Genomic DNA, 27,002 nt, shown 5'->3' with positions numbered 1-27,002 from the left:
TAACCCTAGCGACGTTGCTAGGAAATCAAACCCCATGCCGTCTTTCAGATTAAAAGGAACTTGGCAGAGGAAAGTGAAAGCTCTTCTGCACAAAGAGCTCCGCTGTCTCCGAAGTTAATCCCTGTGGGAACTGGCAGTGACCAATAAGGGGCCTTTAGTTTTGCAATGTTGTGATGGGAGGCAGGATGGAGACCAGAGGGAACTCTCCCCTATTGCTACTAAAAGGCAGAGGTATCCCCCCAACTTGGCTATTTGCTACCATGACTGATTGGGTGCAGAGCTTCTTCCTCTTGGTGGCCGCCATCTTTTCCCATGCAGAGGAGACCTGCCCAGGTGACTTACTCCCCTTGGCTCACAACAATGCTCCAACCAACAGCACCAGCCATTGGGCAAGGTGTAGCTCCAACCTGGTACCCTTTTGATTTTTTTGGATTCCTTCATACTGGGGATCCCCAACCTTTTATACCCGTGAGCCACATTCAAATGGAAAAAGTGTTGAGGAGCAACACAAGCACGAAAAAAGTTCCTGGGGGTGCAAATAAGAGCTATAATTGGCTATTTGGTAGCCCCTATGTGGACTGGTAGCCTGAAGAAGGAGCTGTTTGGCTTTATACTGGGTTTTAAGCAATCAAAACTTGCCTCCAAACCAGAAATTCAAAAATAAGCCCCTACTTTGAGCAACATCCAAGGGGTTGGGGAGCAACATGTTGCTGGTTGGGGATCACTGCCTTCATACCTTAAGGCAATGACGGATACGGAAGGGGTTACAGATTCAGACCCATGGCTTGCTAGTTACATAGTTACATAGGGTTGAAAAAAGACCAGAGTCCATCAAGTTCAACCCTTCCTATCAGAGTGATCAGAGTGAAGGTCCAATAGCCAACCTTCTAATTCTAAAGCTTCTAACTCAATGTTCTTCCCTTAGATGTGAAAGTCATTGGAGTGGGGGCTTCAGACAAGCTGAGCATTCTGCGAGGATGTCCTGGGACCCCTGGAATACCGGGGCTACAAGGACCCGCTGGTCCTGCAGGAGCTAAAGGTAAGTGATATCATTATGAGTTTTTAAATATTAGGCTGATATTTTGATAAGTTTATCTCATACTGTGAGGAGCAAGTTCTTATTTATAAAGCCAATCTCCCCATAAAGTCCTTCATTTCATTATCACTTTGTATATATCCCATTGTTGGTTCAATTTCTTTGCTGGGTTACTCCCCACCGCCTCTGCTAGAAGGCTGTTCCCTCTATCTCTCCATCTTCTGCTGCAAATAATAGGTGTTTCCTCATCTTATAGTTTTCCTACCTCCAAGTTCTTGTTGGGTTCCCTGTTTCCAACTCTTCTTTCCTTAAGTCTGTTTATTCCCATCATATCTATTGTCCTCTTCTAGGTGACAAAGGTGACCCAGGTGTTCCCCTTCCTGGAAGTGAGTATCTATTGCCTGCTGAATTGTCTCCTCTCTCACTAACTCTATGCACTGGGTCAACTATAGCGGGGTGACTGTTACCCCAATGTTTCTATATATCTGTAACCTTGTTATGGGCTAAGGGGGCCCAGCCTGAAGGCCAGTTAGGGGGGGATTTGGGGTGAGTGCTTATTTGTGCCCTGGGTACCCCTGGAACTATAGCGGGGTGACTGTTACCCCAATGTTTCTATATATCTGTAACCTTGTTATGGGCTAAGGGGGCCCAGCCTGAAGGCCAGTTAGGGGGGGATTTGGGGTGAGTGCTTATTTGTGCCCTGGAACTATAGCGGGGTGACTGTTACCCCAATGTTTCTATATATCTGTAACCTTGTTATGGGCTAAGGGGGCCCAGCCTGAAGGCCAGTTAGGGGGGGATTTGGGGTGAGTGGGTATTTGTGCCCTGGGTACCCCTGGAACTATAGCGGGGTGACTGTTACCCCAATGTTTCTATATATCTGTAACCTTGTTATGGGCTAAGGGGGCCCAGCCTGAAGGCCAGTTAGGGGGGGATTTGGGGTGAGTGCTTATTTGTGCCCTGGGTACCCCTGGAACTATAGCGGGGTGACTGTTACCCCAATGTTTCTATATATCTGTAACCTTGTTATGGGCTAAGGGGGCCCAGCCTGAAGGCCAGTTAGGGGGGGATTTGGGGTGAGTGCTTATTTGTGCCCTGGGTACCCCTGGAACTATAGCGGGGTGACTGTTACCCCAATCTCTCTATATATCTGTAACCTTGTTATGGGCTAAGGGGGCCCAGCCTGAAGGCCAGTTAGGGGTGGATTTGGGGTGAGTGCTTATTTGTGCCCTGGGTACCCCTGGAACTATAGTGGGGTGACTGTTACCCCAATGTTTCTATATATCTGTAACCTTGTTATGGGCTAAGGGGGCCCAGCCTGAAGGCCAGTTAGGGGGGGATTTGGGGTGAGTGCTTATTTGTGCCCTGGGTACCCCTGGAACTATAGCGGGGTGACTGTTACCCCAATGTTTCTATATATCTGTAACCTTGTTATGGGCTAAGGGGGCCCAGCCTGAAGGCCAGTTAGGGGGGGATTTGGGGTGAGTGCTTATTTGTTCCCTGGGTACCCCTGGAACTATAGCGGGGTGACTGTTACCCCAATGTTTCTATATATCTGTAACCTTGTTATGGGCTAAGGGGGCCCAGCCTGAAGGCCAGTTAGGGGGGGATTTGGGGTGAGTGCTTGTGCCCTGGGTACCCCTGGAACTATAGCGGGGTGACTGTTACCCCAATGTTTCTATATATCTGTAACCTTGTTATGGGCTAAGGGGGCCCAGCCTGAAGGCCAGTTAGGGGTGGATTTGGGGTGAGTGGGTATTTGTGCCCTGGGTACCCCTGGAACTATAGCGGGGTGACTGTTACCCCAATGTTTCTATATATCTGTAACCTTGTTATGGGCTAAGGGGGCCCAGCCTGAAGGCCAGTTAGGGGGGGATTTGGGGTGAGTGCTTATTTGTGCCCTGGGTACCCCTGGAACTATAGCGGGGTGACTGTTACCCCAATGTTTCTATATATCTGTAACCTTGTTATGGGCTAAGGGGGCCCAGCCTGAAGGCCAGTTAGGGGGGGATTTGGGGTAAGTGCTTATTTGTGCCCTGGGTACCCCTGGAACTATAGCGGGGTGACTGTTACCCCAATGTTTCTATATATCTGTAACCTTGTTATGGGCTAAGGGGGCCCAGCCTGAAGGCCAGTTAGGGGGGGATTTGGGGTGAGTGCTTATTTGTGCCCTGGGTACCCCTGGAACTATAGCGGGGTGACTGTTACCCCAATGTTTCTATATATCTGTAACCTTGTTATGGGCTAAGAAAGTGGATTTAACAGAAAAGGAAATAAGGCAGCAAAAATGTCTCAATTAATTATTATTTTTGTCGTTTTATCAGCTACAAAGAACTGTAAGGAATGGTTGGACCAAGGATCATCCATCACTGGTTGGTACCCTATTTACACCCCCACTGGGCGGCGCCTCCTTGTGCTCTGTGACATGGAAACTGATGGAGGGGGATGGACAGTAAGTTGGGGAGTGGATTGTAAAGTTAAAAACAATTTATTCTTTGCAAAAGACTATCCTGTATTTAAAATATATAAATAATATTGATATAAACATGATCCCTTGTTCCCCATGCTAAAGCAGAATGTTACTTACCCGCAGGTCTTTCAAAGACGATCAGATGGTTCTGTAGATTTTTTCCGTGATTGGGATTCTTACAAGAGAGGCTTTGGCCTCCAGCAAACTGAATTTTGGTTGGGGAACGAGAATCTCCATCTGCTCACAGCAACAGGTGGGTAGCCTTGGGCATCAAGAGCCGTCACTAGGGGGTCCCCAGTAGGGGCAAAAACCATAAGCCATACAGGCTGGTGTAGAAAGGGACTGGGGCTGTGGGATAGCAGGTATAGTAGGGAGAGATGGTGCCTATAGTAGCAGTGGGATAATAGCCTCTGGGAAGGGACTGGGGCTGTGGGATAGCAGGTATAGTAGGGAGAGATGGTGCGCCTATAGTAAGCAGTGGGGGGATAATAGCCTCTGGGAAGGGACTGGGGCTGTGGGATAGCAGGTATAGTAGGGAGAGATGGTGCCTATAGTAGCAGTGGGATAATAGCCTCTGGGAAGGGACTGGGGCTGTGGGATAGCAGGTATAGTAGGGAGAGATGGTGCCTATAGTAGCAGTGGGGGGATAATAGCCTCTGGGAAGGGACTGGGGCTGTGGGATAGCAGGTATAGTAGGGAGAGATGGTGCCTATAGTAGCAGTGGGGGGGATAATAGCCTCTGGGAAGGGACTGTGGCTGTGGGATAGCAGGTATAGTAGGGAGAGATGGTGCCTATAGTAGCAGTGGGATAATAGCCTCTGGGAAGGGACTGGGGCTGTGGGATAGCAGGTATAGGTAGGGAGAGATGGTGCCTATAGTAGCAGTGGGATAATAGCCTCTGGGAAGGACTGGGGGCTGTGGGATAGCAGGTATAGTAGGGAGAGATGGTGCCTATAGTAGCAGTGGGGCATAATAGCCTCTGGGAAGGGACTGGGGCTGTGGGATAGCAGGTATAGTAGGGAGAGATGGTGCCTATAGTAGCAGTGGGATAATAGCCTCTGGGAAGGGACTGGGGGCTGTGGGATAGCAGGTATAGTAGGGAGAGATGGTGCCTATAGTAGCAGTGGGATAATAGCCTCTGGGAAGGGACTGGGGCTGTGGATAGCAGGTATAGTAGGGAGAGATGGTGCCTATAGTAGCAGTGGGATAATAGCCTCTGGGAAGGGACTGGGGCTGTGGATAGCAGGTATAGTAGGGAGAGATGGTGCCTATAGTAGCAGTGGGATAATAGCCTCTGGGAAGGGACTGGGGCTGTGGGATAGCAAGGTATAGTAGGGAGAGATGGTGCCTATAGTAGCAGTGGGATAATAGCCTCTGGGAAGGGACTGGGGCTGTGGGATAGCAGGTATAGTAGGGAGAGATGGTGCCTATAGTAGCAGTGGGGGATAATAGCCTCTGGGAAGGGACTGGGGCTGTGGGATAGCAGGTATAGTAGGGAGAGATGGTGCCTATAGTAGCAGTGGGATAATAGCCTCTGGGAAGGGACTGGGGCTGTGGGATAGCAGGTATAGTAGGGAGAGATGGTGCCTATAGTAGCAGTGGGGGATAATAGCCTCTGGGAAGGGACTGGGGCTGTGGGATAGCAGGTATAGTAGGGAGAGATGGTGGCCTACAGTAGCAGTGGGCATAATAGCCTCTGGGAAGGGACTGGGGCTGTGGGATAGCAGGTATAGTAGGGAGAGATGGTGCCTATAGTAGCAGTGGGATAATAGCCTCTGGGAAGGGACTGGGGCTGTGGGATAGCAGGTATAGTAGGGAGAGATGGTGCCTATAGTAGCAGTGGGGGGATAATAGCCTCTGGGAAGGGACTGGGGCTGTGGGATAGCAGGTATAGTAGGGAGAGATGGTGCCTACAGTAGCAGTGGGATAATAGCCTCTGGGAAGGGACTGGGGGCTGTGGGGATAGCAGGTTAGTAGGGAGAGATGGTGGCCTATAGTAGCAGTGGGGATAATAGCCTCTGGGAAGGGACTGGGGCTGTGGGATAGCAGGTATAGTAGGGAGAGATGGTGCCTATAGTAGCAGTGGGGATAATGAGCCTCTGGGGAAGGGACTGGGGCTGTGGGATAGCAGGTATATAGGGGAGAGATAGGTGCCTAAGTAGCAGTGGGGGGATAATAGCCTCTGGGAAGGGACTGGGGCTGTGGGATAGCAGGTATAGTAGGGAGAGATGGTGCCTATAGTAGCAGTGGGCGGATAATAGCCTCTGGGAAGGGACTGGGCTGTGGATAGCAGGTATAGTAGGGAGAGATGGTGCCTATAGTAGCAGTGGGGATAATAGCCTCTGGGAAGGGACTGGGGCTGTGGGATAGCAGGTATAAGTAGGGAGAGATGGTGCCTATAGTAGCAGTGGGGATAATAGCCTCTGGGAAGGACTGGTGGCTGTGGATAGCAGGTATAGTAGGGAGAGATGGTGCCTATAGTAGCAGTGGGGGAATAATAGCTCTGGGAAGGGACTGGGGCTGTTGGATAGCAGGTATAGTAGGGAGAGATGGTGCCTATAGTAGGCAGTGGGGGATAATAGCCTCTGGGAAGGGACTGTGGCTGTGGGATAGCAGGTATAAGTAAGGGAGAGATGGTGCCTATAGTAGCAGTGGGGATAATAGCCTCTGGGAAGGGACTGGGGCTGTGGGATAGCAGGTATATGTAAGGGAGAGATGGTGCCTCATAGTAGCAGTGGGGGATAATAGCCTCTGGGAAGGGACTGGGGCTGTGGGATAGCACAGGTATAGTAGGGAAGAGATGGTGCCTATAGTAGCAGTGGGATAATAGCCTCTGGGAAGGGACTGGGGCTGTGGGGATAGCAGGTATAGTAGGGAGAGATGGTGCCTATAGTAGCAGTGGGATAATAGCCTCTGGGAAGGGACTGGGGCTGTGGGATAGCAGGTATAGTAGGGAGAGATGGTGCCTATAGTAGCTAGTGGGGGATAATAGCCTCTGGGAAGGGACTGGGGCTGTGGATAGCAGGTATAGTAGGGAGAGATGGTGCCTATAGTAGCAGTGGGGATAATAGCCTCTGGGAAGGGACTGGGGCTGTGGGATAGCAAGGTATAGTAGGGAGAGATGGTGCCTATAGTAGCAGTGGGGATAATAGCCTCTGGAAGGGACTGGGGCTGTGGGATAGCAGGTATAGTAGGGAGAGATTGGTGCCTATAGTAGCAGTGGGGGATAATAGCCTCTGGGAAGGGACTGGGGCCTGTGGATAGCAGTATAGTAGGGAGAGATGGTGCCTATAGTAGCAGTGGGGGGATAATAGCCTCTGGGAAGGGACTGGGGCTGTGGGATAGCAGGTATAGTAGGGAGAGATGGTGCCTATAGTAGCAGTTGGGGGGGATAATAGCCTCTGGGAAGGGACTGGGGCTGTGGGGATAGCAGGTATAGTAGGGAGAGATGTGGCCTATAGTAGCAGTGGGGATAATAGCCTCTGGGAAGGGACTGGGGCTGTGGGATAGCAGGTATAGTAGGGAGAGATGGTGCCTATAGTAGCAGTGGGGGATAATAGCCTCTGGGAAGGGACTGGGCTGTGGATAGCAGGTATAGTAGGGAGAGATGGTGCCTATAGTAGCAGTGGGGGGATAATAGCCTCTGGGAAGGGACTGGGGCTGTGGATAGCAGGTATAGTAGGGAGAGATGGTGCCTATAGTAGCAGTGGGGGGGATAATAGCCTCTGGGAAGGGACTGGGGCTGTGGGATAGCAGGTTATAGTAGGGAGAGATGGTGCCTATAGTAGCAGTGGGGGGATAATAGCCTCTGGGAAGGGACTGGGGCTGTGGGATAGCAGGTATAGTAGGGAGAGATGGTGCCTATAGTAGCAGTGGGGGGGATAATAGCCTCTGGGGAAGGGACTGGGGCTGTGGGATAGCAGGTATAGTAGGGAGAGATGGTACCTATAGTAGCAGTGGGGGATAATAGCCTCTGGGAAGGGACTGGGGCTGTGGGATAGCAGGTATAGTAGGGAGAGATGGTGCCTATAGTAGCAGTGGGATAATAGCCTCTGGGAAGGGACTGGGGCTGTGGGATAGCAGGTATAGTAGGGAGAGATGGTGCCTATAGTAGCAGTGGGATAATAGCCTCTGGGAGGGACTGGGGCTGTGGGATAGCAGGTATAGTAGGGAGAGATGGTGCCTATAGTAGCAGTGGGGGGATAATAGCCCTCTGGGAAGGACTGGGGCTGTGGGATAGCAGGTATAGTAGGGAGAGATGGTGGCCTATAGTAGCAGTGGGGGGATAATAGCCTCCCGGGAAGGGACTGGGCTATGGGATAGCAGGTATAGTAGGGAGAGAATGGTGCTCTATAGTAGCAGTGGGATAATAGCCTCTGGGAAGGGACTGGGGCTGTGGGAATAGCAGGTATAGTAGGGAGAGATGGTGCCTATAGTAGCAGTGGGGGATTAATAGCCTCTGGGAAGGGACTGGGGCTGTGGGATAGCAGGTATAGTAGGGAGAGATGGTGCCTATAGTAGCAGTGGGGGGATAATAGCCTCTGGGAAGGGACTGGGGCTGTGGGATAGCAGGTATAGTAGGGGAGATGGTGCCTCTCTCTGTGTTTCCCCAGGGTATTTCCAGCTGCGCATCGATCTGACCGACTTTGAAAAGAAACACACTTATGCCGCTTACAGTGCCTTCAGCATCTCTGGGGAGTCTGACAACTTTGCCCTTAGACTTGGGACTTTCACTGGAGGAGACGCAGGTACAAATACCCCAGCCCTGTATGACAATGGGTGCAAGGGCAGAAGGGCTGTATAACGCTGTACGTTCTGTCCCACACAGGTGACTCTTTATCAATCCACAACAACATGGCATTCAGCACTAAAGACAGAGACAACGATGCCCACGTAGCTGGTCACTGCGCTCAGACCTACAGGGGGGCCTGGTGGTATGAAAGCTGCCACTCATCCAACCTCAATGGACTCTACCAGCAGGGGGAGCACAGCAGTTCCAGTAATGGCATTAACTGGAGAACAGGCAGGGGGTACCAGTACTCCTACAAGGTGTCAGAAATGAAGTTTCGGCCTCTGTCAGGGTAGAAAACAGAAACCCTGATATATGTGGAGTCTGACGCTCCCTACAGGATCATTTGTGTATTACAGTACCCCATCCAATAAAAAATGTTGTAGCACTGGTGTTTCAAAGCTCATCAATTTATCAGCCATTCCTCATCTACTGCACCATTCTGTTGGTTTCTTTCCTCAGCTGGTGCTGGGGGGTGAAGGCAGTAGGTCTAAAGAAGTTACTGGGTAGAGATGTGAAAGGGAGAGAAGTGTAGAAAGTAGACATTGGGGAGAAATGTGGAAAGGAGACATTGGGGAGAGGTGTAGAAAGGAGACATTGGGGAGAAGTGTAGAAAGGAGACATTGGGGAGAAGTGTAGAAAGGAGACATTGGGGAGAAGTGTAGAAAGGAGACATTGGGGAGAAGTGTAGAAAGGAGACATTGGGGAGAAGTGTAGAAAGGAGACATTGGGGAGAAGTGTAGAAAGGAGACATTGGGGAGAAGTGTGGGAAGGAGACATTGGGGAGAAGTGTAGAAAGGAGACATTGGGGAGAAGGGTGGAAAGGAGACATTGGGGAGAAGTGTAGAAAGGAGACATTGGGGAGAAGTGTAGAAAGGAGACATTGGGGAGAAGTGTGGGAAGGAGACATTGGGGAGAAGTGTAGAAAGGAGACATTGGGGAGAAGGGTGGGAAGGAGACATTGGGGAGAGGTGTAGAAAGGAGACATTGGGGAGAAGTGTGGGAAGGAGACATTGGGGAGAAGTGTAGAAAGGAGACATTGGGGAGAAGTGTGGGAAGGAGACATTGGGGAGAGGTGTAGAAAGGAGACATTGGGGAGAAGTGTGGGAAGGAGACATTGGGGAGAAGTGTAGAAAGGAGACATTGGGGAGAAGTGTGGGAAGGAGACATTGGGGAGAGGTGTAGAAAGGAGACATTGGGGAGAAGGGTGGGAAGTAGACATTGGGGAGAAATGTGGAAAGGAGACATTGGGGAGAGGTGTAGAAAGGAGACATTCGGGAGAAGTGTAGAAAGGAGACATTGGGGAGAAGTGTGGGAAGGAGACATTGGGGAGAAATGTGGAAAGGAAACATTGGGGAGAGGGGTAGAAAGGAGACATTGGGGAGAAGTGTGGGAAGGAGACCATGGGGGAGAAATGTGGAAAGGAAACATTGGGGAAAAGTGCGGAAAAGAGACATTGGGGAGATGTGTGGGAAGGAGACATTGGGGAGAAGTTTAGAAAGGAGACATTGGGGAGAAATGTGGAAAGGAAACATTGGGGAAAAGTGCGGAAAAGAGACATTGGGGAGATGTGTGGGAAGGAAACATTGGGGAGAAGTGTGGGAAGGAGACATTGGGGAGAGGTGTAGAAAGGAGACATTGGGGAGAAGTGTGGGGAAGGAGACATTGGGGAGAAGTGTGGGAAGGAGACATTGGGGAGAAGTGTGGGAAGGAGACATTGGGGAGAAGTGTAGAAAGGAGACATTGGGGAGAAATGTGGAAAGGAAACATTGGGGAGATGTGTGGGAAGGAGACATTGGGGAGATGTGTGGGAAGGAGACATTGGGGAGATGTGTGGGAAGGAGACATTGGGGAGAAGTGTGGGAAGGAGACATTGGGGAGAGGTGTAGAAAGGAGACATTGGGGAGATGTGTGGGAAGGAGACATTGGGGAGATGTGTGGGAAGGAGACATTGGGGAGAAGTGTGGGAAGGAGACATTGGGGAGAGGTGTAGAAAGGAGACATTGGGGAGAAGTGTGGGAAGGAGACTTTGGGGAGAAGTGTGGGAAGGAGACAATGGGGAGAAGTGTGGGAAGGAGACATTGGGGAGAGGTGTAGAAAGGAGACATTGGGGAGAAGTGTGGGAAGGAGACTTTGGGGAGAAGTGTGGGAAGGAGACATTGGGGAGATGTGTGGGAAGGAGACATTGGGGAGAATTGTAGGAAGGAGACATTGGGGAGAGGTGTAGAAAGGAGACATTAGGGAGAAATGTGGAAAGGAAACATTGGGGAAAAGTGCGGAAAAGAGACATTCGGGAGATGTGTGGGAAGTAGACATTGGGGAGATGTGTGGGAAGGAGACATTGGGGAGAGGTGTGGAAAGGAGACATTGGGGAGAAGTGTGGAAAGGAGACATTGGGGAGAAGTGTGGAAAGGAGACATTGGGGAGAAGTGTGGAAAGAAGACATTGGGAAGAAGTGTGGGAAAGAGACATTGGGGAGATGTGTGGAAAGGAGACATTGGGGAGAAGTGTGGAAAGGAGACATTGGGGAGATCTGTGGGAAAGAGACATTGGGGAGAAGTGTGGAAAGGAGACATTGGGGAGAAGTGTGGAAAGGAGACATTGGGGAGAGGTGTAGAAAGGAGACATTGGGGAGAAGTGTGGAAAGGAGACATTGGGGAGAAGTGTGGAAAGGAGACATTGGGGAGATCTGTGGGAAAGAGACATTGGGGAGAAGTGTGGAAAGGAGACATTGGGGAGAAGTGTGGAAAGGAGACATTGGGGAGAGGTGTAGAAAGGAGACATTGGGGAGATGTGTGGAAAGGAGACATTGGGGAGAAGTGTGGAAAGGAGACATTGGGGAGATCTGTGGGAAAGAGACATTGGGGAGAAGTGTGGAAAGGAGACATTGGGGAGAAGTGTGGAAAGGAGACATTGGGGAGAGGTGTAGAAAGGAGACATTGGGGAGAAGTGTGGAAAGGAGACATTGGGGAGAGGTGTGGAAAGGAGACATTGGGGAGAAGTGTGGAAAGGAGACATTGGGGAGAAGTGTGGAAAGAAGACATTGGGAAGAAGTGTGGGAAAGAGACATTGGGGAGATGTGTGGAAAGGAGACATTGGGGAGAAGTGTGGAAAGGAGACATTGGGGAGATCTGTGGGAAAGAGACATTGGGGAGAAGTGTGGAAAGGAGACATTGGGGAGATGTGTGGGAAGGAGACATTGGGGAGAGGTGTAGAAAGGAGACATTGGGGAGAAGTGTGGGAAAGAGACATTGGGGAGATGTGTAGGAAGGAGACATTGGGGAGAAGTGTGGGAAAGAGACATTGGGGATGGGATGGTCCTCTGGGATCTAGGAACCTACAGGGAACCTATCAGAGCTCTCATTGTGAGCAGCCTCTCACTGCTCCTTTACTCAGAACCTGCCCAGTTGATATGAAGAGTTAATTGCTGCTACACGTTGAGCTGCGGGCGGATGTGGGCACAGGCCGGTTCTGGTTGTGCAAAGCAGGTTTCTTAACAGCAGAAAATCCGTTAGGACACAGCGATCACGCAACCCCGGGCTGATGAGTGTGGGAGGTGGGACGGAGGTCACAGCGTTCTCTCCCACTCATAATAAAAGGCAGAGGTGCCCCCAACCCTGGCACCAGTGTTCTACAGAGGAACCATGAGTGGGTGGGTGCAGAGCTTTCTCCTCTTGGTGGCCGCCATCCTTTCCTCTGCAGAGGAGACCTGCCCAGGTGAGTTCTTGGCTCCCACTCACAGCACCAACCAGTGGGCAGAACCAATCTGATATGTTTTGGGGTTCCTTGTGGCAGAGGGCAGTGAAGGATTGGGATTGGGGGGCACAGATACCCCCCCCCCAGGGTAGTTACCAGTATTAATGAGTCTGCCAAGCTTGTGACTTCCTTCTCTTCCCCCAGATGTGAAGGTGATTGGAGTGGGGGCTTCAGACAAGCTGACCATTCTGCGAGGATGTCCTGGGACCCCTGGAATACCGGGACCCCAAGGGCCCACTGGTCCTGCAGGAGCTAAAGGTAAGTGATTATAGAGCTATGGCCTTTAGTATAGGGAGCTGCCAGGCAATATGGCGGTTAGTGACTCTTTCCAATGATCCCTTTACAGGAGAGAAGGGATTCCCAGGGATTCCGGGGAAGATGGGACCCACCGGGCTGAAAGGTAACCCCACAGACAAGATACAATGGGATCCAGTAGGGGATCTGTTTAGTCACAGGAATATCCAGGCAGCAGTGCTGCATGACTTATTATTGAATTTTTCATACACAGGAGAAAAGGGGATCACGGGGCCAAAGGGGCAAAAAGGTAAGAAAGGGGTGTGGCTTAAACAGTGAAACCTCTCAGGATTGGGTGAATGATTGGCTGTTTGTGGAAAGAGAGAGAGAGATCACTTATAATACGTGAAAATTACAAGAAATGTCATTTCCATCTATAGGTGACAAGGGGGACCCCGGAATCCCAGCTGCGGGGAGTGAGTATCCACTTACTACAGGGGGGCAAACTGCTCTGCTAATGTGCCATCACTCGGGTCTGTCTGTATTCTGCCTTGGGTCCAACACCCCATGGTCCTGTACCGGGAGAGCTGGGAAGTTCTGGGGGTCAGATGTTTCTTTTAGAAGAAGACAATATGAGGGGCTGTTCTGTACCAAGCTGGCTGCCCCATGGGAGGGCAATTATTTAAGCAAAAGGTTGAACTTCATGGCTGGGTCTTTTTTCACCCTCAGCTACTAGAGTGCTAGTGTTCTCTCTCTCCCCCAGCGGCACAGAACTGTAAGGAATGGCTCGACCAGGGAGCTTCAATCAGCGGCTGGTACACTATATACAGACCCAATGGGCTCCCCCTACCTGTCTTCTGTGATATGGAAACCGATGGAGGGGGCTGGATAGTAAGTTGGGGCTTTGCCCTCCTTAAACACATACAAAAAGTCTTCTGAATATTCTCATGCTCTGATTGGCTAAAAACTGGCTTGTCCTTGTGAATGTTCTAATACTCTGATTATGTGCAGATTGACAGACTGATTTAGTTCTTGAATGTTCTCATTCTCTGCTTGGCTACAGATTGGTCCACTCTTGCAAATGTTCTCGTGCTCTGATTGGTTACAAATTTCCTCTCTTTGTGAATGTTCTCATGTTCTCATTGGTACAGATTGTCCTCTCCTTCTGAATGTTCTCATGTTCTCATTGGTTACACATTGTCCTCTCCTTCTGAAAGTTCTCATTGGTTACACATTGTCCTCTCCTTGTAAATGTTCTCATGTTCTCATTGGCTACAGGTTGTCCTCTCCTTGTGAATGTTCTCATGTCCTTATTGGTTACACATTGTCCTCTCCTTCTGAAAGTTCTCATTGGTAGAAATTGTCCTCTCCTTGTAAATGTTCTCATGTTCTCATTGGCTAGAGATTGTCCTCTCCTTGTGAATGTTCTCATGTTCTCATTGGTACAGATTGTCCACTTCTTCTGAATGTTCTCAAATTCTCATTGGCTACAGATTGTCCTCTCCTTGTGAATGTTCTTATGTTCTCATTGGCTACAGATTGTCCTCTCCTTGTAAATGTTCTCATGTTCTCATTGGTACAGATTGCCCTCTCCTTGTGAATGTTCCCATGTTCTCATTGGCTACAGATTGTCCTCTCCTTGTGAATGTTCTCATGTTCTCATTGGCTACAAATTGTCCTCTCCTTGTGAATGTTCTCATGTTCTCATTGGTACAGATTGTCCTCTCCTTCTGAAAGTTCTCATTGCTAGAAATTGTCCTCTCCTTTTAAATGTTCTCGTGTTCTCATTGGTACAGATTGTCCTCTCCTTCTGAAAGTTCTCATTGGCTACAGATTGTCCTCTCCTTGTAAATGTTCTCACATTCTCATTGGCTACAGATTGTCCTCTCCTTGTGAATGTTCTCATGTTCTCATTGGCTACAGATTGTCCTCTCCTTGTGAATGTTCTCATGTTCTTATTGGTACAGATTGTCCTCTCCTTGTAAATGCTCTCATTCGTAGAAATTGTCCTCTCCTTGTAAATGTTCTCATGTTCTCATTGGTACAGATTGTCCTCTCCTTGTGAATTTTCTCACATTCTCATTGGTTACACATTGTCCTCTCCTTCTAAAAGTTCTCATTGGTACAGATTGTCCTCTCTTTGTAAATGTTCTCATTGGCTACAGATTGTCCTCTCCTTGTAAATGTTCTCATGTTCTCATTGGCTACAGATTGTCCTCTCCTTGTGAATGTTCTCATATTCTCATTGGCTACAGATTGTCCTCTCCTTGCGAATGTTCCCATTGTCTACAGATTGTTCTCTCCTTGTGAATGTTCTCATGTTCTCATTGGCTACAGATTGTCCTCTCCTTGTGAATGTTCTCATGTTCTCATTGGCTACAGATTGTCCTCTCCTTGTGAATGTTCTCATGTTCTCATTGGCTACAGATTGTCCTCTCCTTGTGAATGTTCTCATGTTCTCATTGGCTACAGATTGTCCTCTCCTTGTGAATGTTCTCATGTTCTCATTGGCTACAGATTGTCCTCTCCTTGTGAATGTTCTCATGTTCTCACTGGCTGCAGGTTGGTGAGAAACATCTAAAACCAAAAGCTTTTGGGTTTTCCCTTTATCCCCTCAGGTGTTCCAGAGGCGCAAGGACGGCTCGGTGGATTTTTTCCAAGAGTGGGACTCCTACAAGAGAGGGTTTGGCCGACAAGACAGTGAATTCTGGTTGGGGAACGAGAATCTCCATCTCCTCACAGCAACCGGTGAGTGACACACATCCTCTTCAGTCTGCCCTGTAATTGGCAGGTTAGTCAGAGGATTAGTTAGCCTTTAACTTGAGGTCATCAATATGTGGGGTAGCCTTATAGTAGCACCCCTACCTCCTATTTGTCACCTCTTGGGTCTTGGGTCCTGTAGGAAGCCAAGATTGAGGCCCCATGACTACTGTCAATGACAAGGGGGGGGAATATGGGGGTCACAATTGCCCGGTGCCATTTTTATATCATGAAATGTATCATTATGGAAATAAGCATCTATAATTCTAAGTCTCCGCCCCTTTTCTTTCCACATGAAATTCAGGAAATTTCCAGCTCCGGGTGGATCTGATGGATTTCGACAGCAATCGCACATTTGCCTCATACAGCAACTTCCGTATTGGGGGGGAGTCTCGGAACTACACCCTGAGTCTGGGGGGATTCACTGGAGGAGATGCAGGTACTCAATTCAGCGGGAACAGCCCCCTAAGTTTGCCCATAGCCTGTACAGAGAGATACCATAACACTATGGCACATAGGGATTCCCCTGTACTAAGCACAATTCAGCGGGAACAGCCCCCTAAGTTTGCCCATAGCCTGTACAGAGAGATACCATAAAACTATGGCAGCCTCCATTGTGAGCGCTCTTCCCCATGACCCTATGACCATGACCAGTAGGTGGCGCTGCTCAGTGACACATCTATTCCTGTCTCTTCCAGGCGACTCCTTGTCCGGCCACAAAAACCGAGAATTCAGCTCTAAGGACAGAGACAATGACTCCTCCCCCACCAGCTGCGCAGAGAGGTACAAGGGGGCCTGGTGGTACTCCGGCTGCCATACGTCCAACCTGAACGGACTCTACCTGGGGGGCAAACACGGCAGCTTTGCCAATGGGGTTAACTGGAAATCAGGCGGGGGGTACAATTACTCCTACAAGGTGTCAGAGATGAAGTTTCGGCCCCAGCCCTAAGGAGATGGCTGGGGAACCTCAAGACAGGAAACCACTATATAACCTACTTCCCCTTTAACTAGGGGCGGTGCCTGAAACTCAACCTGAGCTGCTGCTGTTCCTCTTGGAAGGGGATATTTATAGTCTTGGGGATAATAACTCTTCTCTCTGAGGATTGGGGGCCTTTCCTTCTTCCCCTACTGCTGAACTAATAGGGGGGGAATGTAATAGCACCCACAATAAAATTATCTTGTTGTAGTAACCCATAGCAACCAATCAGATGTTTGCTTTCAAGTATTTGAGCGGTAAATGCCCTGTATTTAATGCTGAACTTTTTTTCATTATATCCCTTTATGGGTTCTCTCTGTTTCCAAATAACAAATAAATTCTATTAATTAAAAAAAAAATACTCATTGCAGCTTCCATGCGTTCTTTAAACCCTTAATATAGTAACAGTGGCCCTTCTGGTGTTTTATATTGTGGTTTATATACCCTTTAATGTCTCCTCAAGTAGTAACCCAAAAGGAGGAGAAAAGAAAAAAGCTAAAGCACGTATAGTAGGGAGATAATTGTATTAAAATATATTAAACAATTACAATAAAAATATAATTACATTTCAATCAAGCAAAAATACATCTAAATCAATATCACATCAAAGAACAAAGTTTACATTCCTCCAAAGCATCTTATTTCCTACAGATTGTTATAAAATACCTATCAAGAGGAATCTTTATGAAGGAGACATTGGGGAGAAGTGTGGGAAGGAAACATTGGGGAGAAATGTGGAAAGGAGACATTGGGGAGAAGTGTGAAAAGGAGACATTGGGGAGAAATGTGGAAAGGAGACATTGGGGAGATGTGTGGGAAGGAGACAATGGAGAGAAGTGTGAAAAGGAGACATTGGGGAGAAGTGTGGGAAGGAAACATTGGGGAGAAGTGTGAAAAGGAGACATTGGGGAGAAGTGTGAAAAGGAGACATTGGGGAGAAGTGTGGGAAGGAAACATTGGGGAGAAGTGTGAAAAGGAGACATTGGGGAGAAGTGTGGGAAGGAGACATTGGGGAGAAGTGTGGGAAGGAAACATTGGGGAGAAGTGTGAAAAGGAGACATTGGGGAGAAGTGTGAAAAGGAGACATTGGGGAGAAGTGTGGGAAGGAAACATTGGGGAGAAGTGTGGAAAGGAGACGTTGGGGAGAGGGGTAGAAAGGAGATATTGGGGAAAAGTGTGGAAAAGAGACATAGGGGAGAAGTGTGGAAAGGAGATATTGGGGAGAGGGGTAGAAAGGAGACATTGGGGAGAAGTGTGGGAAGGAAACATTGGGGAGAAGTGTGAAAAGGAGACATTGGGGAGAAATGTGGAAAGGAGACATTGGGGAGAGGGGTAGAAAGGAGATATTGGGGAAAAGTGTGGAAAAGAGACATAGGGGAGAAGTGTGGAAAGGAGACATTGGGGAGAAGTGTGGAAAGGAGACATTGGGGAGAAGTGTGGGAAGGAAACATTGGGGAGAAGTGTGAAAAGGAGACATTGGGGAGAAATGTGGAAAGGAGACATTGGGGAGAGGGGTAGAAAGGAGATATTGGGGAAAAGTGTGGAAAAGGGACATAGGGGAGAAGTGTGGAAAGGAGACATTGGGGAGAGGGGTAGAAAGGAGACATTGGGAAGAAGTGTAGAAAGGAAACATTGGGGAGAAGTGTGAGAAGGAAACATTTGGGAGAAGTGTGAAAAGGAGACATTGGGGAGAAATGTGGGAAGGAGACATTGGGGAGAGGGGTAGAAAGGAGACATTGGGGAAAAGTGTGGAAAAGAGACATAGGGGAGAAGTGTGGAAAGGAGACATTGGGGAGAAGGGTAGAAAGGAGACATTGGGAAGAAGTGTAGAAAGGAGACATTGGGGAGAAATGTGGAAAGGAGACATTGGAGAGAAGTGTGGGAAGGAGACATTGGGGAGAAATGTGGAAAGGAGACATTGGAGAGAAGTGTGGGAAGGAGACATTGGGGAGAAATGTGGAAAGGAGACATTGGAGAGAAGTGTGGGAAGGAGACATTGGGGAGAAATGTGGAAAGGTGACATTGGAGAGAAGTGTGGGAAGGAGACATTGGGGAGAAATGTGGAAAGGAGACATTGGAGAGAAGTGTGGGAAGGAGACATTGGGGAGAAATGTGGAAAGGAGACATTGGAGAGAAGTGTGGGAAGGAGACATTGGAGAGAAGTGTGGGAAGGAGACATTGGAGAGAAGTGTGGGAAGGAGACATTGGGGAGAAGTGTGGAAAGGAGACATTGGAGAGAAGTGTGGGAAGGAGACATTGGGGAGAAATGTGGGAAGGAGACATTGGGGAGAGGGGTAGAAAGGAGACATTGGGGAAAAGTGTGGAAAAGAGACATAGGGGAGAAGTGTGGAAAGGAGACATTGGGGAGAGGGGTAGAAAGGAGACATTGGGAAGAAGTGTAGAAAGGAGACATTGGGGAGAAATGTGGAAAGGAGACATTGGAGAGAAGTGTGGGAAGGAGACATTGGGGAGAAATGTGGAAAGGAGACATTGGAGAGAAGTGTGGGAAGGAGACATTGGGGAGAAATGTGGAAAGGAGACATTGGAGAGAAGTGTGGGAAGGAGACATTGGAGAGTAAGTGTGGGAAGGAGACATTGGAGAGAAGTGTGGGAAGGAGACATTGGGGAGAAGTGTGGAAAGGAGACATTGGAGAGAAGTGTGGGAAGGAGACATTGGAGAGAAGTGTGGGAAGGAATCATTGGGGAGAAGTGTGAAAAGGAGACATTGGGGAGAAATGTGGAAAGGAGACATTGGGGAGAGGGGTAGAAAGGAGACATTGGGAAGAAGTTTAGAAAGGAGACATTGGGGAGAAGTGTGGGAAGGAAACATTGGGGAGATGTGTGAAAAGGAGACATTGGGGAGAAATGTGGAAAGGAGACATTGGGGAGAGGGGTAGAAAGGAGACATTGGGGAGAAGTGTGGAAAAGAGACATAGGGGAGAAGTATGGGAAGGAGACATTGGGGAGAAATGTGGAAAGGAAACATTGGAGAGAAGTGTGGGAAGGAGACATTGAAGAGAAGTGTGGGAAGGAATCATTGGGGAGAAGTGTGAAAAGGAGACATTGGGGAGAAATGTGGAAAGGAGACATTGGGGAGAGGGGTAGAAAGGAGACATTGGGGAAAAGTGTGGAAAAGAGACATAGGGGAGAAGTGTGGAAAGGAGACATTGGGGAGAGGGGTAGAAAGGAGACATTGGGAAGAAGTGTAGAAAGGAGACATTGGGGAGAAGTGTGGGAAGGAAACATTGGGTAGAAGTGTGAAAAGGAGACATTGGGGAGAAATGTGGAAAGGAGACATTGGGGAGAGGGGTAGAAAGGAGACATTGGGGAAAAGTGTGGAAAAGAGACTTAGGGGAGTAGTGTGGGAAGGAGACATTGGGGAGAAATGTGGAAAGGAGACATTGACGAGAAGTGTGGGAAGGAGACATTGGAGAGAAGTGTGGGAAGGAATCATTGGGGAGAAGTGTGAAAAGGAGACATTGGGGAGAAATGTGGAAAGGAGACATTGGGGAGAAATGTGGAAAGGAGACATTAGGGAAAGGGGTAGAAAGGAGACATTGAGGAGAAGTGTGGAAAGGAGACATTGGGGAGAAGTGTGGGAAGGAGACATTGGGGAAGTGTGGGAAGGAAACATTGGGGAGAAGTGTGAAAAGGAGACATTGGGGAGAAATGTGGAAAGGAGACATTGGGGAGAGGGGTAGAAAGGAGACATTGGGGAAAAGTGTGGAAAAGAGACATAGGGGAGAAGTGTGGGAAGGAGACATTGGGGAGAAATGTGGAAAGGAGACATTGGAGAGAAGTGTGGGAAGGAATCATTGGGGAGAAGTGTGAAAAGGAGACATTGGGGAGAAATGTGGAAAGGAGACATTGGGGAGAGGGGTAGAAAGGAGACATTGGGGAGAAATGTGGAAAGGAGACATTGGGGAGAGGGGTAGAAAGGAGACATTGGGGAGAAGTATGGAAAGGAGACATTGGGGAGAAGTGTGGAAAGGAGACATTGGGGAGAGGTGTAGAAAGGAGACATTGGGGAGAAGTGTGGGAAAGAGACATTGGGGAGAAGTGTGGAAAGGAGACATTGGGGAGAAGTGTGGAAAGGAGACATTGGGGAGAAGTGTCGGAAAGAGACATTGGGGATGGGATGGTCCCCTGGGATCTAGGAACCTACAGGGAACCTATCAGAGCTCTCATTGTGAGCAGCCTCTCACTGCTCCTTTACTCAGAACCTGCCCAGTTGATATGAAGAGTTAATTGCTGCTACACGTTGAGCTGCGGGCGGATGTGGGCACAGGCCGGTTCTGGTTGTGCAAAGCAGGTTTCTTAACAGCAGAAAATCCGTTAGGACACAGCGATCACGCAACCCCGGGCTGATGAGTGTGGGAGGTGGGACGGAGGTCACAGCGTTCTCTCCCACTCATAATAAAAGGCAGAGGTGCCCCCAACCCTGGCACCAGTGTTCTACAGAGGAACCATGAGTGGGTGGGTGCAGAGCTTTCTCCTCTTGGTGGCCGCCATCCTTTCCTCTGCAGAGGAGACCTGCCCAGGTGAGTTCTTGGCTCCCACTCACAGCACCGGCCAGTGGGCAGCACCAATCTGATATGTTTTGGGGTTCCTTGTGGCAGAGGGCAGTGAAGGATTGGGATTGGGGGGCACAGATACCCCCCCCCCCGGGGTAGTTACCAGTATTAATGAGTCTGCCAAGCTTGTGATCTCCTTCTCTTCCCCCAGATGTGAAGGTGATTGGAGTGGGGGCTTCAGACAAGCTGACCATTCTGCGAGGATGTCCTGGGACCCCTGGAATACCGGGACCCCAAGGGCCCACTGGACCTGCAGGAGCTAAAGGTAAGTGATTATAGAGCTATGGCCTTTAGTATAGGGAGCTGCCAGGCAATATGGCGGTTAGTGACTCTTCCCAATGATCCCTTTACAGGAGAGAAGGGATTCCCAGGGATTCCGGGGAAGATGGGACCCACCGGGCTGAAAGGTAACCCCACAGACAAGATACAATGGGATCCAGTAGGGGATCTGTTTAGTCACAGGAATATCCAGGCAGCAGTGCTGCATGACTTATTATTGAATTTTTCATACACAGGAGAAAAGGGGATCACAGGGCAAACGGGGCAAAAAGGTAAGAAAGGGGTGTGGCTTAAACAGTGAAACCTCTCAGGATTGGGTGAATGATTGGCTGTTTGTGGAAAGAGAGAAAGAGATCACTTATAATACGTGAATATTACAAGAAATGTCATTTCCATCTATAGGTGACAAGGGGGACCCCGGAATCCCAGCTGCGGGGAGTGAGTATCCACTTACTACAGGGGGGCAAACTGCTCTGCTAATGTGCCATCACTCGGGTCTGTCTGTATTCTGCCTTGGGTCCAACACCCCATGGTTCTGTACCGGGAGAGCTGGGAAGTTCTGGGGGTCGGATGTCTCTTTTAGAAGAAGACAATATGAGGGGCTGTTCTGTACCAAGCTGGATGCCCCATGGGAGGGCAATTATTTAAGCAAAAGGTTGAACTTCATGGCTGTGTCTTTTTTCACCCTCAGCTACTAGAGTGCTAGTGTTGTCTCTCTCTCTCCCCCAGCGGCACAGAACTGTAAGGAATGGCTCGACCAGGGAGCTTCAATCAGCGGCTGGTACACTATATACAGACCCAATGGGCTCCCCCTACCTGTCTTCTGTGATATGGAAACCGATGGAGGGGGCTGGATAGTAAGTTGGGGCTTTGCCCTCCTTAAACACATACAAAAAGTCATTTGCTACAGATTGTCCTCTCCTTGTGAATGTTCTCATGTTCTCATTGGCTACAGATTGTCCTCTCCTTGTGAATGTTCTCATGTTCTCATTGGCTACAGATTGTCCTCTTCTTGTGAATGTTCTCATGTTCTCATTGGCTACAGACTGTCCTCTCCTTGTGAATGTTCTCATGTTCTCATTGGCTACAGATTGTTCTCTCCTTATGAATGTTCTCATGTTCTCATTGGCTACAGATTGTCCTCTTCTTGTGACTGTTCTTATGTTCTCATTGGCTACAGATTGTCCTCTCCTTGTAAATGTTCTGATGTTCTCATTGGCTACAGATTGTCTTCTCCTTCTGAATGTTCTCATGTTCTCATTGGCTACAGATTGTCCTCTCCGTGTGAATGTTCTCATGTTCTCATTGGTTACACCTTTTTAAAGTTCTCATTGGTAGAAATTGTCCTCTCCTTGTGAATGTTCTCATGTTCTCATTGGCTACAGATTGTCCTCTCCTTGTTAATGTTCTCATGTTCTCATTGGCTACAGATTGTCCTCTCCTTGTGAATGTTCTCATGTTCTCATTGTCTACAGATGGTCCTCTCCTTGTGAATGTTCTCATGTTCTCATTGGCTACAGATTGTCCTCTCCTTGTAAATGTTCTCATGTTCTCATTGGCTACAGATTGTCCTCTCCTTGTAAATGTTCTCATGTTCTCATTGACTACAAATTGTCCTCTCCTTGTGAATGTTCTAATGTTTTAATTGGCTACATATTGTCCGCTCCTTGTGAATGTTCTCATGTTCTCATTGGCTACAGATTGTCCTCTCCTTGTGAAAGTTCTCATGTTCTCATTGGCTACAGATTGTCCTCTCCTTGTGAATGTTCTCATGTTCTCATTGGCTACAGATTGTCCTCTTCTTGTGACTGTTCTTATGTTCTCATTGGCTACAGATTGTCCTCTCCTTGTAAATGTTCTGATGTTCTCATTGGCTACAGATTGTCTTCTCCTTCTGAATGTTCTCATGTTCTCATTGGCTACAGATTGTCCTCTCCTTGTTAATGTTCTCATGTTCTCATTGGTTACACCTTCTTAAAGTTCTCATTGGTAGAAATTGTCCTCTCCTTGTGAATGTTCTCATGTTCTCATTGGCTACAGATGGTCCTCTCCTTGTGAATGTTCTCATGTTCTCATTGTCTACAGATGGTATTCTCCTTGTGAATGTTCTCATGTTCTCATTGGCTACAGATTTTCCTCTCCTTGTAAATGTTCTCATGTTCTCATTGGCTACAGATTGTCCTCTCCTTGTAAATGTTCTCATGTTCTCATTGACTACAAATTGTCCTCTCCTTGTGAATGTTCTAATGTTTTAATTGGCTACATATTGTCCGCTCCTTGTGAATGTTCTCATGTTCTCATTGGCTACAGATTGTCCTCTCCTTGTGAAAGTTCTCATGTTCTCATTGGCTACAGATTGTCCTCTCCTTGTGAATGTTCTCATGTTCTCATTGGCTACAGATTGTCCTCTTCTTGTTACTGTTCTTATGTTCTCATTGGCTACAGATTGTCCTCTCCTTGTAAATGTTCCGATGTTCTCATTGGCTACAGATTGTCTTCTCCTTCTGAATGTTCTCATGTTCTCATTGGCTACAGATTGTCCTCTCCTTGTGAATGTTCTCATGTTCTCATTGGTTACACCTTCTTAAAGTTCTCATTGGTAGAAATTGTCCTCTCCTTGTAAATGTTCTCATGTTCTCATTGGCTACAGATTGTCCTCTCCTTGTGAATGTTCTCATGTTCTCATTGGCTACAGATTGTCCTCTCCTTGTAAATGTTCTCATGTTCTCATTGGCTACAGATTGTCCTCTCCTTGTGAATGTTCTCATGTTCTCATTGGCTACAGGTTGGTCAGAACCATCTAAAGCCAAACGCTTTTGGGTTTTCCCTTTATCCCCTCAGGTGTTCCAGAGGCGCAAGGACGGCTTGGTTGATTTTTTCCAAGAGTGGGACTCCTACAAGAGAGGGTTTGGCCGACAAGACAGTGAGTTCTGGTTGGGGAACGAGAATCTCCACCTCCTCACAGCAACCGGTGAGTGACACACATCCTCTTCAGTCTGCCTTGTAATGGGCAGGTTAGTCAGAGGATTAGTTAGCCTTTAACTTGAGGTCATCAATATGTGGGGTAGCCTTATAGTAGCACCCCTACCTCCTATTTGTCACCTGTTGGGTCTGGGGTCCTGTAGGAAGCCAAGCTTGAGGCCCCATGGCTACTGTTAATGACAAGGGGGGGGGTTGGGGCCACAATTGCCCGGTGCCATTTTTATATCATGAAATGTATCATTATGGAAATTAGCATCTATAATTCTATGTCTCCGCCCCTTTTCTTGCCAAATGAACACAGGAAATTTCCAGCTCCGGGTGGATCTGATGGATTTTGACAGCAATCGCACATCTGCCTCATACAGCAACTTCCGTATTGGGGGGGAGTCTCGGAACTACACCCTAAGTCTGGGGGGATTCACTGGAGGAGATGCAGGTACTCAATTCAGCAGGAACAGCCCCCTAAGTTTGCCCATAGCCTGTACAGAGAGATACCATAAAACTATGGCACATTGGGATTCCCCTGTACTAAGCACAATTAAGCAGGAACAGCCCCCTAAGTTTGCCCATAGCCTGTACAGAGAGATACCATAAAACTATGGCACATAGGGATTCCCCTGTACTAAGCACAATTCAGCAGGAACAGCCCCCTAAGTTTGCTCATAGCCTGTACAGAGAGATACCATAAAACTATGGCACATAGGGATTCCCCTGTACTAAGCACAATTCAGCAGGAACAGCCCCCTAAGTTTACTCATAGCCTGTACAGAGAGATACCATAAAACTATGGCACATAGGGATTCCCCTGTACTAAGCACAATTCAGCAGGAACAGCCCCCTAAGTTTGCTCATAGTCTGTACAGAGAGATACCATAAAACTATGGCACATAGGGATTCCCCTGTACTAAGCACAATTCAGCAGGAACAGCCCCCTAAGTTTGCTCATAGCCTGTACAGAGAGATCCCATAAAACTATGGCACATGGGGATTCCCCTGTACTAAGCACAATTCAGCAGGAACAGCCCCCTAAGTTTGCCCATACCTGTACAGGAGATACCATAAAACTATGGCACATAGGGATTCCCCTGTACTAAGCCAATTCAGCAGGAACAGCCCCTAAGTTTGCCCAAGCCTGTACAGAGAGATACCATAAAACTATGGCACATAGGGATTCCCCTGTACTAAGCCACAATTCAGCAGGAAACAGCCCCCTAAGTTTGCTCATAGCCTGTACAGAGAGATACCATAAAACTATGGCACATAGGGATTCCCCTGCTACTAAGCACAATTCAGCAGGAACAGCCCCCTAAAGTTGCCCATAGCCTGTACAGAGAGATACCATAAAACTATGGCACATAGGGATTCCCCTGTACTAAGCACCAATTTCAGCAGGAACAGCCCCCTTAGTTTGCTCATAGCCTGTACAGAGAGATACCATAAAACTATGGCACATAGGGATTCCCCTGTACTAAGCACAATTCAGCAGGAACAGCCCCCTTAGTTTGCTCATAGCCTGTACAGAGAGATACCATAAAACTATGGCACATAGGGATTCCCCTGTACTAAGCACAATTCAGCAGGAACAGCCCCCTAAGTTTGCCCATAGCCTGTACAGAGAGATACCATAAAACTATGGCACATAGGGATTCCCCTGTACTAAGCACAATTCAGCAGGAACAGCCCCCTAAGTTTGCCCATAGCCTGTACAGAGAGATACCATAAAACTATGGCACATAGGGATTCCCTTGTACTAAGCACAATTCAGCAGGAACAGCCCCCTAAGTTTGCCCATAGCCTGTACAGAGAGATACCGTAAAACTATGGCACATAGGGATTCCCCTGTACTAAGCACAATTCAGCAGGAACAGCCAGTAGGTGGCGCTGCTCAGTGACACATCTATTCCTGTCTCTTCCAGGCGACTCCTTGTCCGGCCACAAAAACCGAGCATTCAGCACTAAGGACAGAGACAATGACTCCTCCCCCAGCAGCTGCGCAGAGAGGTACAAGGGGGCCTGGTGGTACACCTCCTGCCATACGTCCAACCTGAACGGACTCTACCTGGGGGGCAAACACAGCAGCTCTGCCAATGGGGTTAACTGGAGAACAGGCGGGGGGTACAATTACTCCTACAAGATGGCAGAGATGAAGTTTCGGCCCCAGCCCTAAGGAGATGGCTGGGGAACCTCAACCGCTATATAACCTACTTCCCCTTTAAATAGGGGCGGAGCCTGAAACTCAACCTGAGCTGCTGCTGTGCCTCTTGGAAGTGGATATTTATAGTCTTGGGGATATTAACTCTTCTCTCTGAGGATTGGGGACCCTTCCTTCTTCCCCTACTGCTGAACTAATATGGGGGGGAATGCAATAGCAGCCACAATAAAATTGCCATGTTCTTGTAACCCATAGCAACCAATCAGATGTTTGCTTTCAAGTAGGTGACCAGTAAAAGCTCCCTGCTGATTGGTTGGCTAGGGGGACTAACCCTGTATTTAATGCTGAGCTTTTTATTATATGGAATATATTATTTGTTCATTCTCAGTGTCATTTATAAACTTTCCTCTATGGGTTCTCTCTGTTCCCAGATTACAAATAAAATCTATTTATTAAACAAAATACTTATATCCGTTTGCTTTCTTATTGCCTTTCATATATCAATTAATAACCAACAAAAACACACTTTCCACTGCATTCTTTAAAATGGCCACAAGGGGTCAGTGTGGACTTTTAGATATTCTTTCCTACATTGCTGGCAGTTTCCAGATTCTCCACCAGGCGGCGCCATTAATATTATTATTAATAAATAATTATGTGCATATATGATATGGGGGTTACACTGTGACAGTGGGGGGGGGGGGAGGGAAAGATGGGGGGTATATCTGTGCCTATATATTATACAGTTACATTATGTGCATATATGATATGGGGGTTACACTGTGACAGTGGGGGGGGGGGGCTGGGGGAAAGATGGGGGGTATATCTGTGCCTATATATTATACAGTTACATTATGTGCATATATGATATGGGGGTTACACTGTGACAGTGGGGGGGGGGGGCTGGGGGAAAGATGGGGGGTATATCTGTGCCTATATATTATACAGTTACATTATGTGCATATATGATATGGGGGTTACACTGTGACAGTGG

At 48.2% G+C, this 27,002-nt stretch overlaps 3 protein-coding genes across 4 annotated transcripts; all 3 read left to right on the top strand.

The window, feature by feature from the left end:
* Positions 1-260: 260 nt before the first annotated feature.
* On the top strand, positions 261-8,687 carry LOC101733070 (ficolin-1-B-like). 2 transcript variants are annotated; one of them, XM_031890798.1, is made up of 7 exons: positions 261-333; positions 926-1,039; positions 1,387-1,422; positions 3,361-3,488; positions 3,630-3,759; positions 8,120-8,254; positions 8,335-8,687. In XM_031890798.1, exons 1-7 carry the CDS (start codon positions 261-263, stop codon positions 8,589-8,591), a joined length of 873 nt encoding a protein of 290 aa, XP_031746658.1. In that variant the 3' UTR covers positions 8,592-8,687. The 2 variants fall into 2 exon arrangements, with proteins under 2 accessions (XP_031746658.1, XP_031746659.1); XM_031890799.1 differs by lacking the exon at positions 8,120-8,254.
* A 3,170-nt stretch (positions 8,688-11,857) lies between these two features.
* On the top strand, positions 11,858-16,380 carry LOC594984 (ficolin-like). Its single transcript, NM_001030425.1, is given in 9 exon segments — positions 11,858-12,012; positions 12,196-12,309; positions 12,398-12,451; positions 12,560-12,595; positions 12,726-12,761; positions 13,049-13,176; positions 14,904-15,033; positions 15,350-15,484; positions 15,744-16,380. Coding segments are annotated over 9 exon segments (957 nt in total). The 5' UTR covers positions 11,858-11,939; the 3' UTR covers positions 15,995-16,380.
* Positions 16,381-20,212: 3,832 nt separating this feature from the next.
* On the top strand, positions 20,213-26,476 carry LOC116406577 (ficolin-1-B-like). The gene is made up of 9 exons (XM_031890797.1): positions 20,213-20,562; positions 20,747-20,860; positions 20,949-21,002; positions 21,111-21,146; positions 21,277-21,312; positions 21,604-21,731; positions 23,716-23,845; positions 24,158-24,292; positions 25,773-26,476. The coding sequence occupies exons 1-9, from the start codon at positions 20,490-20,492 to the stop codon at positions 26,021-26,023; spliced, it is 957 nt and encodes a 318-aa protein (XP_031746657.1). The 5' UTR covers positions 20,213-20,489; the 3' UTR covers positions 26,024-26,476.
* The last annotated feature ends 526 nt before the right edge of the window (positions 26,477-27,002 follow it).

The sequence above is a fragment of the Xenopus tropicalis genome, chromosome 8 (assembly GCF_000004195.4).
Source record: "Xenopus tropicalis strain Nigerian chromosome 8, UCB_Xtro_10.0, whole genome shotgun sequence".
In the NCBI taxonomy this organism is placed as follows: Eukaryota; Metazoa; Chordata; class Amphibia; order Anura; family Pipidae; genus Xenopus; species Xenopus tropicalis.
The sequence above is the reverse complement of the archived record's forward strand: the minus strand, read 5'-3'. Positions and strand labels throughout refer to the sequence as shown.

Coding starts and splice junctions, on each gene's coding strand:
- LOC101733070 (XM_031890798.1), top strand. CDS start 261: ATGACTGATTGGGTGCAGAGCTTCTTCCTCTTGGTGGCCGCCATCTTT. Junction 334..925: donor TGCAGAGGAGACCTGCCCAG/GTGACTTACTCC, acceptor TTCTTCCCTTAG/ATGTGAAAGTCATTGGAGTG. Junction 3,489..3,629: donor CTGATGGAGGGGGATGGACA/GTAAGTTGGGGA, acceptor ACTTACCCGCAG/GTCTTTCAAAGACGATCAGA.
- LOC116406577 (XM_031890797.1), top strand. CDS start 20,490: ATGAGTGGGTGGGTGCAGAGCTTTCTCCTCTTGGTGGCCGCCATCCTT. Junction 20,861..20,948: donor TGGACCTGCAGGAGCTAAAG/GTAAGTGATTAT, acceptor ATCCCTTTACAG/GAGAGAAGGGATTCCCAGGG. Junction 23,846..24,157: donor CCACCTCCTCACAGCAACCG/GTGAGTGACACA, acceptor AAATGAACACAG/GAAATTTCCAGCTCCGGGTG.